At 37.0% G+C, this 15,032-nt stretch overlaps 1 protein-coding gene and 1 long non-coding RNA gene across 2 annotated transcripts; both read right to left on the bottom strand.

Annotated features, from left to right (window-relative positions):
* Nucleotides 1–405: 405 nt before the first annotated feature.
* Nucleotides 406–2,386, bottom strand: LOC108815734 (replication protein A 70 kDa DNA-binding subunit D-like). Its single transcript, XM_018588243.1, has 9 exons — nucleotides 2,266–2,386; nucleotides 2,077–2,176; nucleotides 1,866–1,987; nucleotides 1,692–1,776; nucleotides 1,458–1,617; nucleotides 1,176–1,372; nucleotides 957–1,080; nucleotides 765–878; nucleotides 406–579 (listed from the first exon to the last, which is right to left on the bottom strand). The coding sequence occupies exons 1-9, from the start codon at nucleotides 2,384–2,386 to the stop codon at nucleotides 406–408; spliced, it is 1,197 nt and encodes a 398-aa protein (XP_018443745.1).
* A 3,846-nt stretch (nucleotides 2,387–6,232) lies between these two features.
* LOC108815944 (uncharacterized) lies at nucleotides 6,233–7,553 on the bottom strand. Its single transcript, XR_001943773.2, has 5 exons — nucleotides 7,539–7,553; nucleotides 7,230–7,423; nucleotides 6,671–6,872; nucleotides 6,491–6,559; nucleotides 6,233–6,411 (listed from the first exon to the last, which is right to left on the bottom strand). It is a non-coding gene; the product is annotated as an uncharacterized LOC108815944 (long non-coding RNA).
* Between the last annotated feature and the right edge of the window lie 7,479 nt (nucleotides 7,554–15,032).

Here is a 15,032-nt window from a genome sequence, read left to right as displayed (position 1 = left end):
AAATGTATTGTCATAAAAAAAATCATTGCAATCTTGAATATGCATTATCATCTTTTTGAGGAAGAGGAATATACTCGATTATTGATATATTTAAAAAGTAAATGAATTAGTAGGAGTAGATATATTTCTTGTATGAAGACACTCAACCTTTACTTGTTTAAAAAGAGAATCCCCGATCAAATAATAGAAGTACAATCATAAAATATTCAAACCATACCAAATTTATTCCTCTCTTTGTGAAAATAAATTATTTAAAAATAAACTCAAACATAAAAATAAAGTACTACCATAAATTATTGAAATAAACGAAACATGCATAAATAGTTTAAACTTGCAAATAGCAAGATCTTCCATGAGTTTTAAAAACAAACTAAGAAGGAAATGCTAAGTACTGAGGAGTATGCTTCAACGTTTCTTATTCACATCTTGGACCTTTTCAATCTTGATCGACCTTGTACATGATTTCTTAGATGTTGAGCTGAGGTCGATAAGATTAGTGATCTCCTCTTCTTTTCTCTTACTGGAGGGTGTAGAATTAGAATCGAAGTGTTCTTGATTTTCACTTAAGTAGACAGAATCCTGTACCAAAATAATTAAGGTGAATCATACTTTAGAAATTTCAAATGTATTATATATACTTCAACTACTATGGAATATATTAAATGGTACCTCTTCACCACTGGTTAATGTCAACTGCTTGCTCGATAGACTTGGTGTGATTGGATCAGGAACAGAAGTGAGTCTATCTTTATAGATTTTCCCACCTTATAAAATTCACTTCCATAAGCAACATTTTCTTTGTCAATATAGACTCCAAACGTGAACTCTTTGCCAACCAAATCATTAATACAGTCTGGTACTAATGTTGGATCTTGAAGCTGAATAAATATTTCATATCAAAAAGTATAATTCAATTACACTAAGTTCTAAACATTAATATTTGTTCATTTTGTTACCTCTTCCCAGCTTCCATTGAGGAGTTTTTCTGGAGTTTTGGACACAATGTTGTTAGCAACATGATCCAAGATCATTATCTTCGAGATGCCTGAATCATCACTGACCATCAAGTGCAGCCAAAATCTGTTACAACAAAAAATAAGAAATAGTTTTCAGAAATGATCTTGGATCGATTTAAAATAAATATTAGAGGAAGTCAGACAAATTTAAAATAAAACCTTGGTGAAACATCGATGACACTGTCTTTGCATTCCTCACACCACCAATTATGTTGAACGATCTCTTTACCATTCAATTTCTTAAACGTGGTTCCGGTTTTGAGCACTCTCTTGTTGCAAGATTTACAACCAAAATAATACCAAGACCAATCCATGTCAATGGCATACACTACGCACTTCACTAAACATTTTTCAACCTGTTGTTATAATAGATTTCACAAAATACTAAACAAAGGAAAAAAACACAATATAAGAATATAACTAACTCATATAAATGCTTACTTGAGTTGAGGTTATCATTTCATAGATGGTCTTGGTGGGAAAGAGTAACCACTTATCACGCTGACCACGCTTCCCCACAATTCCAACTCGGTTGTTGTTGTCATCTTGAGAGTCGTCATTACTCTGGAATGATGTTAGAGTCATCGCATCATCGTTGATCCTACATAGAATAGAAAGGAAATACTTAGTTTGATGCATTAGTTAATTCCATCGAGTATAGCCTTATGGACTTACAAAACTTTAAATGCTTCGGCTTCAGGTATTGGAGGGTTTAGCATCATTACGGAAGCATCAAACGCATTAGAGATTTGCAGTTCTCCTATAAGTTATCAAAAAACTCTAAATGTAAATATCAAATATAAATGGTATTAGTGGTTGTAAAATGGTTAATAACTCAAATTATGTTACCTCTAAATCTCCCAAGCTTAGCAAATCTGAGAAGCATAGTAACCATTCCAGTTTCTTGATTAATTGAAGAAAGGAGTTTGTCCGCCAAGTTTCCCCATATGCAGCATGTTAAACGGGTATCACTATAAACAGTCGTGAAAAGAGGTTAGTAATATAACGTTCCTGTTTTCATGAAATATGTTCCTAAAAAGACTTAATGAGAATGACTTACTTGAGATCGCTTAAAGTGAACTCAAGCTTCTTTCGTTGCTTTCCCCCAGTACACTGCATGGTCTCAACATCACCACAATCAATAACTTGACCGAGTACATCTGCAAGTAATTAAAACGTCTATGTCAACACTTGGAAACAAATAATACGAAGCATCAAACACGTATCAGAAAAAATTACAAAGGTTTACCAATTAGGAAATTATCATCGAGTGTTCCAGACAATACGGTTTGAAAGTCGATCAAAGACAGGTACAACTCGTCATTAACGTGATTAGATCGAGTAACGGCGGTATTCTGATTGAAACTCATCTTCCAAGAATGATTGGTGGTTCGATATGCTCTACCGGCAGGAGCAATTTGAAAATTCCGGATGTAGCGCCAGGAACCAACTGTAAGAAGCCCCGTCTTACTTTCAATCAATGTCCTTCTACATGTTGCATGAATTTTGTGTCCCTTAAACATGGCATATGAATTGGAAATATTATTATAAATGAACAAAATGTTAGATTAAACATAAACCATATTGTGAATTTTGTGTACCTTAAACATGGAATATGAAATGGAAATATTAGTATACATGAACAAAATGTAAAATAAAAAATAAACCATATACCTACATTTCGTGTCCCTTAAACGTGACATATGAAATGGAAACATTAGAATACATGAACAAAATGTTAAATAAAACATAAACCATATTCTAATAGAAAAACGAATGCTTACACTGTCATCAGCAAAGACAAATTCCAGGGTCTCCACAGACTGGATGATTTGTTTCCAAGAATGTAGAACTTTCACATGTACGAACCACGTGTTTTTCCATGGTTTCAAGTCCTCCACGGCGGCCACATCCGTCTCATTAAAACCTCTGGATGGTTGAATCTGCATTTTATTCGCCATTCTTTTGTTTCTTGGTTTGTTCGAAGGAGTGGGTTTGAATGAGAATAGGGTGATGGGTATTTATAGAATATCCGATTTAAAGAGAGGTGCTTAGGTTTTAGTTGAAACTTGGAGAGAAAGTTGGGGATCATCACTTTATTATCGGAGATTCGAACATAAGTTAGGATTTGTATTTGGAAAATCCGATTTAAATCACGAAAACTTATTTCTATATAATATCACTGGCATTTATAATTAAGAATATTCATGGAACTGTTTTGATCCCTTTCCAAAAATTTGTTCGATCAAAGATATGTGCGATCTATAATTTAAATCACGAAATTCTTGTTTCCGAAAATATGTGCGAAGAATGGAAAACTATAAGATGTCGATTTTGATTTTGAATTTCAGTTTCCATTTCTACTATATATCGAAATGTAGGTGGGTTCTTAAACATATATCGTAAGCCCGTTAGGTGTGTAAACATATATCTTAGGCCTTTTCATCTTTTTGGTCGTAAATGAGGAGCCATTTTTTGCAAATAGGTTAAAGATGTTAATGAAAAGCCCTGATTTGCAATTCTTTTTTAGAAATTTCGGTAAATCGGCTGAGATTTCAGGGGCAGGTTCACAAACTGTCAGCTGCTTTAATAGTATATATATATATATATATATATATATATATATATATATGCATGAGATTTCAAAATATTATATTTCCTAGGTAATAACCCGTGCCTTGCACGGGATGAGATTATTGATTTTGTTATCTTTTTAATAGGTCTAGGCATTCGGGTATCCGCCGGCTACGATTGGTTCTTTCGAATATCAGGTTTTTTGGATTTGAAAATTAAATCCCGCTCGAGTATCACAAAATTCCGAGTCGGGTCTTCCCGGGTTCGGATGGGTTCGCTTTTGATGTAAAAGAACCTGAAAATACCTGAATAACTAACGTATCTGAAACGGGTTTAGATAATAGTACTCAAAGTAACCATATAATCTGATTTGGTTCGGGTAATTTTTATCCAAACTACCCAAATGTAACAAAAATAACTAAAATTACTCATTAGACACTGTTTTTTTGAGTAGTTCTATCCAAACTATCATATTTTATCTGAAAATACACAAACATAATTAATATTTTTAATTTTTAATTGTAATTCTAATTTTTAAAATAATTATACATATAATTATAAATAATATTTTAAAATATATATTTTTATTTCAGAAATCTTCGGATACTTATTTGGTTCTCAGTTCGGATCGGGTTGAGTACCGGTTCTTCGGATACATCAGTTTAGGATCCATTCGGTTATTCACCACGTGTCTGATCGAGTTCGGGACCCTGATTTTTGGGTCAGTTTCGGTTCGGTTCTTCAGTTCCGGATATTTTGTCCAGTCATACTTTTTAAGATAAAAAGATATTATGTTTGTTTAATCTGGATATTCGTTCGGTATTACATTTTTTAACCTCCTAAAATATAAATATCATTCTAAATCCATATTTATTTTGTATTGTTCGGTTGAAGTGATCGAAGTTTTTCATTTTTTCGGTGATAAACCTAAAACTATTATATCTGTTTGTTGCATGTTATATGAACTTTCAACAATTCTTCTGTCGAAGCAATGATTTCATTTTTTAATTTCTAAATGCTTGCAAAAGCAAATAAAATATAAATAATATTTTAAGAAAAAGGACATCCAATATTATTTGTATTGTTTGTACAGACAATGTTGGTGACATTTTAAGATTATGTATTTTATATAAGATAATCTAATATTTGTGTTGTTTGAACTTAGACATAATATAAAAAGGTTGTATATTTATACCCATAGAAATTAGTTTTTATTGATTTCAATAATATAAATTCCGATTAATGTTGATGTGAGTACCGCATAATATGTTTCCCATGTCTTCTCGATCTGATCTTGCATCAGGTTCTTCATGTGATCTTAAGAGTTAAGATCATCTAAAACGGTAAATAATACACATTAAATTTAAATAATCACAAACGAAAACATCATTAGAAGTTAACCACTTACTTTTAACTGATTAAATTATTTATTTTAAATTGTAATAAGAGATATGTCGTATACTTTTTTAAAGGGATGGGTATTTAGATATCTGTTCGGATTTAGTTGAGTTAATCAGATTTCAGATTTTTAATTTTAGAGTTTAATTTTTTAATATGATTAACATATTTACAGTTTTTTTTGTTTGAATATGGTATGAATTTGGTTCGAAGCATTGCATGTTCAGTTCATGTTTAAATTTGGATACCTATTTTAATTATGTAATTTTTAACAAAAATCCAAATATACTTAATCCTAAAAATTTTAAAAAAAAATTAAAAAATTTAAATAATGTAAAACTAAATACTTAAATTTACATTAAAATTGTCCAATTTAAATATTTAAATGGATAAAATATATTTCAGTATTTAGAACATATTTTATTATTTTAGATATTTTCATATTAATGAATATCTAATAGATATAAATTTTAAACTAATATATTAAAGTATATAATTGTGTTTTCGATATTTTCAGTATCCAAAATATTCTAGTTTGGATTGGATTCGGGTATGGTTATCTGAATATTAAACTTTTAGATCCATTTGAGTAGTTTCTCTGTTTTAACTTTTAATTTGTGTTTAGTATCTATGTTACATGGAAACGGAAGCGGAAACGTAGAAGCGAAAGTGTATGGAAACGCAAAAGCGAAATTTTTCAAAAAATTTGGAAGCGGATACGTGTTGGAAGCATATATATATATACAAGAAAATTTTATAAAATCTAAAACTTAAGATTATATTATTTAAATTTAAAGTAAATCACTTATTCATTTATAATAATTTTCAAATGATTTCCTATTAAAGTTGTGAAAACACACATAAAATAAGTTTAAATAAATTATTATATCAATTATTTTATTACTTCATAAAAATATATATTTTAATATATTCTATATCTTTAATAAAAACCTTAATACAAAAATATAATTTATAGCAAGTTGCCAATGAACCAGAAAAGCTTTTCACACAGCAACGTGGCCATCCAGACATCCTAGCTCACGTCCAAGACAACCACCACGTCACCATGGCAGAGGATTAGTCCTGGGAAGCGGGTCGGATCCGCCCCGCCCGCCCCGCCCCGCTGCGGGTCCGAGTTAATTTTTCAGATCCAAAATTTACCCGCTTGACCCGCTAAGACTTAAACCAATTACCCGTACCCGCCCCGCATTAATCAAGCGGGTCGAGCGGGTTACCCGCAATAATAATAAAAAAAAAATTCACAAAAATTAACAGACAAATGCATCAAGTTTTTTAGCGACAAATACAAGTTTTTTGACACACAAACAACAGACAAACTGAAAAATATATAAAGAAATTATATACAGGTCTTCTTCATCTTTGTTCTTCCCACTTGTTCTTCTCACGACCTCAAGTGCTTCAGCTGAAACCAGTTACATAGCACTATAAATGATAAGCAAATAGATGAAATGAAGGCAGACGACTAAGTAACAATCACTTACACGTTCATGCAAAGGTCTCAAACGTTGGCAACCTCTAATCTTGATCAGTAGCATCGGCCACCTCAGTTTCTGTCCAAACAAAAACAGAGCAAGTCAATTTCAAATCAAAACCAGAGTACATATATGCTAAGTAAGTAAGTTTCAGTTCAAAACCAGAGGCAATAAACAAAGGTAACTTACCATTGTCATATGGCTCATAGCCGCGGAGTCAACTACAAGCACATATCAGTGCCTAATCATGTCGTGGGAGAACGCAGCTTCTGTATTTGAATCCTTTGAAGCTTCTTGTGGCAAACTCGAAGCCTCACTGCCAACACTCAGATATGTTGTGGTTTTCCCAACTTCAACCCGTCAGCTCCATTTTGGTTGTCGGAATCCATACCTATGAATAAAAAAAGACAAGAGTTAGATTATGTTTACTCAACAAAGAGAGAAACATAGAGTCAAGAGAGACAGTGACAAAGATCTAGAGAGACAGAGACATTTATTTACAGAAACAGAAACACAGACATAAATCGAGAAAGACAGAGACAATGAGTTGAGAGAAACAGAGACATAGACATTTATTTACAGAAACACAAACATAAACGAGAGACAGAGACAATGACAATGAGTCGAGAGAGACATAGATCGAGAGAGACAGAGGCCGTGATTCGAGAGAGACAGAAATTGAAATAGAGCGACAGAGAGAGACAGAGACATAAACGTAGAGTTGAGAGAGACAGAGATCGACATATACCTTGTTCAGTTGTTCTTGAGCGAGAGAGAAAGACAGAGTTCGAGCTTAGAGACACATGGAGTGACTGAGAACTGAGATTCAGAGAGAATCGACGAACCGGAGAGATCAAGAGACCTTCGAGAGATGAGACGCGATTAGGGTTCGGCGGAGAAATGGATGAAACCATTAGGGCTTTCCAATTTATTTTTGTACCCCTGAAAAATGCAAAACAACACACAGTTACAACCCAAAATCAAAAATGACACGCATTAATAACTTAAAACACAAAAACGACACAAACCTAACTAACCAAAACAACATGTTTCTTACCATATGCGGGTTACCCGCTAACCCGCGTCCCAAAATATCAGAACCCGCACCCGCCCCGCCATTTCCCGGCTCAATCCGCCAGACCCGCGAATTTTAAAATTGAATTTTTTTTGGATCCGCACCCGCCCCGCAGCGGGCCTAATGGGCCGGGTCCCGCGGGTAATGAGCCAAATTCCCAGGACTACAGAGGATACAGTTCCTCAACGTTTCGGTCAACATGGGAATTCACCATCGATCGATATCGTTTCTTCACCATCGATCGGCGACGAGTTACCCAGATCGATCGACAGCGCAAGAGTCAGATCGACCGACATACGTATTGAGTTTGGACGACGTGCCTTTGATACCAACGGATCCAGAAAATTCAGATGGGAAGAAAGGGACGAATTTGGTGTCCACAGAGACGAGTTTGGACATGCTAGGGGAGTTGATGGTGAAATCATCCCTGTCACCAAGGAGCACATAAGAAAAATCCTGGAGAGAGCATCTCTCTTTGTTTGAAGGAACCAAAGCTACCTCCAACACTAATACTGACTTTATTTTCTTGTCTTGGGGTTTGATAATCAATGGATAGGAATCCTCTTACATGTCTGGAAGGTAAAAAGTCTCTGTGTTTCTGGTTCTCTTCCTTCTCTCTCTTCGGCATCTCAAAGATCTAAGTTTATGTTAAGATGGGAAGAAAGGGATGAATTTGGTGTCCACAGAGGCGAGTTTGGACATGCTAGGGGAGTTGATGGTGAAATCATCCCTGTCACCAAGGAGCACATAAGAAAAATCCTGGAGAGAAGAGTTGCTTACGCCTTCCAGAACATACACACCCTTACCATGCATACAGACCAGCACCAGTACCCTACAGCAAGGATGAGATAGATGATATGGTGACTGATGTGTGGGGAGCTCAGGCACACCTGGAGGAAGAATTCCGCACACTGGTGGAAGATACTTTCCAGCCTTTGGATAGCAGCTATAAAGCTCTTCAAAGTGATATGGCAGTGCTAAGGATGGAGATTGAGAGCATCAGAAACATGCTTGAGAAAGAAGCTACACCACCAGTATCGATCGACACAGCACCAGCACCATCGATCGATATCGGCCAGATTACATCCAATACCCAACCAGAATGTTCATCACCTAAAAAAGATGAATGGGAGATTGCTTACATCAACACACGGATTGGTGACGTCTACAGCCCTCTCAACAACAATGTCGAATGGTTAAGCAAGAGGATTGGTAATCTACAGCAAGAGTTGGCAACAATTCGCGAGAAAGGTCAGGCTCAGAATGCTCTGTTCCGTCGATCGACAGGACTAGACCCACATCGATCAACATCCAGCAACCGCAAGCGCAGACTTCATGCACAGCAGCAGAAGTTGATCAGATCAAATACAAGCTATATGAAGCTATGGATGCTATGGAGGAGAGGCTCAACAGGAGATGCGATGACATTGACGACCCTCTCAACGAAAGAGTGACCAACTTATGCAGAGCTACTGGTCTATTGAAGAATGAGATACTCGCTATTCAGAGAATTCTTGAGTACCAAGGACAGCTTTCAGAATCGATCGACACAGTTACCACTGGATCGACCGACAGAACTCCCAGCGAAACGACCGACGCACACGTTGTAGCATCGATCAACACCGAGTCCTTGACAGACCGAGATCAGCTGACTCTTGACCAGCATGACACTTTACAACATGAAGAACTGTCCGAGCATTCAACAAATGATTTCTACCATCATCAGTTCGACATGGAAGATTTAGACAGGAGGGTACAAGTCATCAAAGCAGATTTAGCAAATATTCATCAAAGATGGACTAGATCAGATGATGCTTCACTGATACTGAGTCTAAAGATGAAGGAGACGTTTGCCCACCAGAAAACACCTGCTACAACCACAACTGAGTCACACACCACCAAAGTCAAGCTAAATGACTATAACAAAGCGCTGAGTGAGAGACAACCCACTATTAGGTTTTATTTTATTTTTAAAGTTAATTTTACATTTTTACTTTTATTTTTCGCTTTGATTTTTGCAGATTTTTAAGATCCAAGTAGAATGATGATTCCGTCGACCGACACAATAAAGTCGCATCGCTCGACACCACACGACCATCACTAACGATCGACGTATATCTATACGTATCGATCGACGCCATCGCGGTCAGGTTTAGTCGTTATATCTTTTTACATTCAGTACTTATAATTTATTTTCTTCACTTCACTCCGGCTATGTTACACTGGGACAATGTAATTTAAGTCTGGAGGGAGGTTTACTAATATGTGTTTTTACTTTGGTTTTTATTTAAAAATGTTTTCAAAACTATTTTTCGCATAAGTACTAATATGGGGACATTGATATTGATTTATACTTGATTATCTAACAACTCTTTTGCAACATTCTAGATTTACAAATCGCAGATAGTACTAAAGATGCTAAAGTGGATCAACCTGTCACCTATATACACTTGCTAAGATTGTTTGAAGGAACCAAAGCTACCTCCAACACTAATACTGACTTTATTTTCTTGTCTTGGGGTTTGATAATCAATGGATCGGAATCCTCTTACATGTCTGGAAGGTAAAAAGTCTATGTGTTTCTGGTTCTCTTCCTTCTCTCTCTTCGGCATCTCAAAGATATAAGTTTATGTTAAGATGGGAAAAAAGTGATGAATTTGGTGTCCACAGAGGCGAGTTTGGACATGCTAGGGGAGTTGATGGTGAAATAATCCCTGTCACCAAGGAGCACATAAGAAAAATCCTGGAGAGAAGAGTTGCTTACGCCTTCCAGAACATACACACCCTTACCATGCATACAGACCAGCACCAGTACCCTACAGCAAGGATGAGATAGATGATATGGTGACTGATGTGTGGGGAGCTCAGGCACACCTGGAGGAAGAATTCCGCACACTGGTGGAAGATACTTTCCAGCCTTTGGATAGCAGCTATAAGCTCTTCAAAGTGATATGGCAGTGCTAAGGATGGAGATTGAGAGCACCAGAAACATGCTTGAGAAAGAAGCTACAACACCAGTATCGATCGACACAGCACCATCACCATCGATCGATATCGGCCAGACTACATCCAATACCCAACCAGAATGTTCATCACCTAAAAAAGATGAATGGGAGATTGCTTACATCAACACACGGATTGGTGACGTCTACAGCCCTCTCAACAACAATGTCGAATGGTTAAGCAAGAGGATTGATATTCTACAGCAAGAGTTGGCAACAATTCGCGAGAAAGGTCAGGCTCAGAATGCTCTGTTCTGTCGATCGACATGACTAGACCCACATCGATCAACATCCAGCAACCACAAGTGCAGACTTCATGCACAGCAGCAGAAGTTGATCAGATCAAATACAAGCTATATGAAGCTATGGATGCTATGGAGGAGAGGCTCAACAGGGGATGCGATGACATTGACGACCCTCTCAACGAAAGAGTGACCAACTTATGCAGAGCTACTGGTCTATTGAAGAATGAGATACTCGCTATTCAGAGAATTCTTGAGTACCAAGGACAGCTTTCAGAATCGATCGACACAGTTACCACTGGATCGACCAACATAACTCCCAGCGAAATGACCGACGCACACGTTGTAGCATCGATCGACACCGAGTCCTTGACAGACCGAGATCAGCTGACTCTTGACCAGCATGACACTTTACAACATGAAGAACTGTCTGAGCATTCAACAAATGATTTCTACCATCATCAGTTCGACATGGAAGATTTAGACAGGAGGTTACAAGTCATCAAAGCAGATTTAGCAAATATGCATCAAAGATGGACTATATCAGATGATGCCACTAGACACTTCACTGATACTGAGTCTAAAGATGAAGGAGACGTTTTCCCACCAGCAAACACCTGCTACAACCACAATTGAGTCACACACCACCAAAGTCAAGCTAAATGACTATAACAAAGCGCTGAGTGAGAGGCAACCCACTATTAGGTTTTATTTTATTTTTAAGTTAATTTTACATTTTTACTTTTATTTTTCGCTTTGATTTTTGCAGATTTTTAAGATCCAAGTAGAATGATGATTCCATCGACCGACACAATAAAGTCGCATCGCTCGACACCACACGACCATCACTAACGATCGACGTATATCTATACGTATCGTTCGACGCCATCGCGGTCAGGTTTAGTCGTTCTATCTTGTTACATTCAGTACTTATGATTTATTTTCTTCACTTCACTCCGGCTATGTTACACTAGGACAATGTAATTTAAGTCTGGGGGGAGGTTTACTAATATGTGTTTTTATTTTGGTTTTTATTTAAAAATATTTTCAAAACTATTTTTCGCATAAGTACTAAAATGGGGACATTGATATTGATTTATACTTGATTATCTAACCACTCTTTAGCACCATTCTAGATTTACTGATCGCATATAGTACTAAAGATGCTAAAGTGGATTAACCTGTCACCTACATACACTTGCTAAGATTGTTTGAAGGAACCAAAGCTACCTCCAACACTAATACTAACTTTATTTGCTTGTCTTGGGGCTTGGTAATCAATGGATCGGAATTCTCTTACAAGTCTGGAAGGTAAAAAGTCTATGTGTTTCTTGTTCCCTTCCTTCTCTCTCTTCGGTATCTCAAAGATCTAAGTTTGTGTTATAAAAGATTGAAATGATTTCTTGAGAGGCAGAGGGATAGGTAAATTACCTGTGACCCCATTATTCTAAATCTCAGGGATGATCACACATTGTGGAAACGAGGGATAGGTAAATTACCTGTGACCCCATTATTCACTACACTTTGTCAAAATGTATGAGTTACAAATGCAATGTCAATGAGATAGACTAGATGACCTTTGTGGCATCAAAACCTATTGAAATTGAAACTCATAAGAGATTCAGAGAAGAGAGTGAGGGAGAAAGGGATCAGAGAAGACTACATGTGTGTTCAGATACTTGTTTGAGTTGAATCCATGTGTCCTTAGATCGATACTCCCAGGGTAAAGCCTGCACTTTTATTTTACGTTAAAAAATGAGGTTAGTAGAGGGGAATATCAGATAAGATTTGCTAAGTTGTGGACTAGATGAATTTGGTTAATAAGCTAGGATAATGCATAATGAACTTCTGTGATTAGGATGTTTAGATATGAATTGCGAATCCATAGAGTGATGACTTCAATGTTTTGAATCTTTGAGTCCCTACTGTTTTCAATCCTTTTCCATAGACTACTAGTTTTTGCTTGAGGACAAGCAAAGGAGTAAGTCTGGGGAAGTTGATATACTATGGATTTCACCTATTTTCTACCATGGTATAATGATATTTTTATTATATAACTAATGTGTTTTCTAGCCTGTTAGGTATGTTTTCAGGTTCAGGAGTGTTTCGTGATAAAGTGATGCTTTTGGAGCATTTTGGAGCACAAGAGATAATACACCAGAGTTGACCATTTAAGACCAAGTCGGAAGTCAACATTCAGTGAAGAATCGATCGATACTCATCCAGAGTTGTCGATCGATGTAGCTTTGAAGATCCGCGTACTAGAAGATTATAATCGATCGATACACATCCAGTGTTGTCGATCGATAGCGAGGACGAAATGGTTTAGCCGACTACTTCACCAAGATTTCACCAAATTACGAGATTGCCCCTGACGAGTTTTTAACCTAATGGAAATGCTTAAATACCCTGCTTAAGTGTTTTTGACGGCAAGCAAGCTTTTGAAGGCAGAAGCAAGCAAGCAGAGAGGGTGAGAGAAAGCTAGAGTTTTATTTGTTTTGAGAGATTGGAGAGATCATTGAGAGATTGTGATTGAACTCCATTTGTTTTCTATTCTCTATCTAATGAAATTATTTTACATATCTTGTGTTATGAATTGCTTAGTTATGTCTGAGTAGTCTACTTGTTAGATCTAGGGTTTAAATAGGTTTGTGGGATTAGCCCCAAACTATAATTGCTAAGTTGTGATATTCATCCAATAGATTGCACCATATGCTTGTTCTAAGGTAGCTAACTAGAGCATATATCACTAGGATCCTTATATTTTGAATTATATGTTTGAACTAGTTTGTCTTCTGTTGAGAAGAGCGACAGCCCTCCTTGAGACCTAGTGTTCACTATCGGCTCGCGCCTAGGCTTTTCTACAAGCCGTCGATCGATATCCCAACTGGACAATCGATCGGCGCTGCGAAAGGTGTATCGCTCGATATCTCTAAAGAATATCGGTTGACTCTTTTTCTGGTCAACAGACGACAGTTGAGATCAGAGATCTAGTTATTTAACCAGTGAGACATCACTGATTGTTAAGCGGCTGAGTTCTTTAATATCATGCAAGCAACTTGTTAGGTATTTATAGATATTATAATCTCCATTCCTGAATAAAAGCCCTATTTCTAGCACTCTTCATTATCATTTAAACAACCATCATATTGTTAGTTAGAGCAACTACCTTGCTCATTTTATGATTGTCATTTACATTTCATCATAAAAACCAAACTCCACCTAAGATTTATTAATTGATTAGATTTAATTGGTTCCCTAGCTCCTCGTGATTCGATCCCTAAGTACTACAGCTGAACCTCTTATTTGAGAGAGTAAGGCTCTATAGGGTAATTTGAGCAGTATCACAGCACCATGTCCATCGATCGATATCGGCAAGACTACATCCAATACCCAACCAGAATGTCCATCACCTAAAAGAGATGACTGGGAGATTGCTTACATCAACACACGGATTGGAGACGTCTACAGCCCTCTCAACAACAATGTCGAATGGTTAAGCAAGAGGATTGATCTTCTACAACAACAGTTGGCAACAATTCGCGAGAAAGGTCAGGCTCAGAATGCTACGATTCCGTCGATCGATACACCACTTTCACCATCGATCGACATAAGGTTCGTAGAAATGGAGGAAATGATGAAATCGTATGAGGAAAAGCACAACAACTACACTCCACCTATCATGCGATACCTGAACACACTGTCACAACAGATGAACAAGTTGCAACAAGTTGCAACAAGACATTGGCATAGTTCAGGACCACCTTGTTCTATGTAGCAGAAACGCGACATCGATCGATAGGACAAGACCCCGATCGATCGACATCCAGCAACCAACAGCGCATACTGCATGTACAGCAGCAGAAGTTGATTAGATCAAACACAAGCTATACGAAGCTATGAATGCTATGGAGGAGAGGTTTAACAAGAGATGCGATGACATTGATGATCCTCTCAACGAAAGAGTGTCCAACCTATGCAGAACTACTGGTCTACTGAAGAATGAGATACTTGCTATTCAGAAAATTCTCGAGTACCAAGGTTAGCTTTCTGAATCGATCGACACAATTACCACTGAATCGACCGACAGAAATCCCAGCGAAACGACCGACGCACACGTTGTAGCATCGATAGACACCGAGTCCTTGACAGACCGAGATCAGCTGATTCATGACAAGATCGACGCTATGCAGAAGGAACTGAAGGAGATGTCAGAATATGCCTACAACACC

This window comes from Raphanus sativus, chromosome 7 (assembly GCF_000801105.2).
Source record: "Raphanus sativus cultivar WK10039 chromosome 7, ASM80110v3, whole genome shotgun sequence".
NCBI classification, from domain to species: Eukaryota; Viridiplantae; Streptophyta; class Magnoliopsida; order Brassicales; family Brassicaceae; genus Raphanus; species Raphanus sativus.
This window is presented reverse-complemented; position numbering and strand designations above follow the sequence as displayed.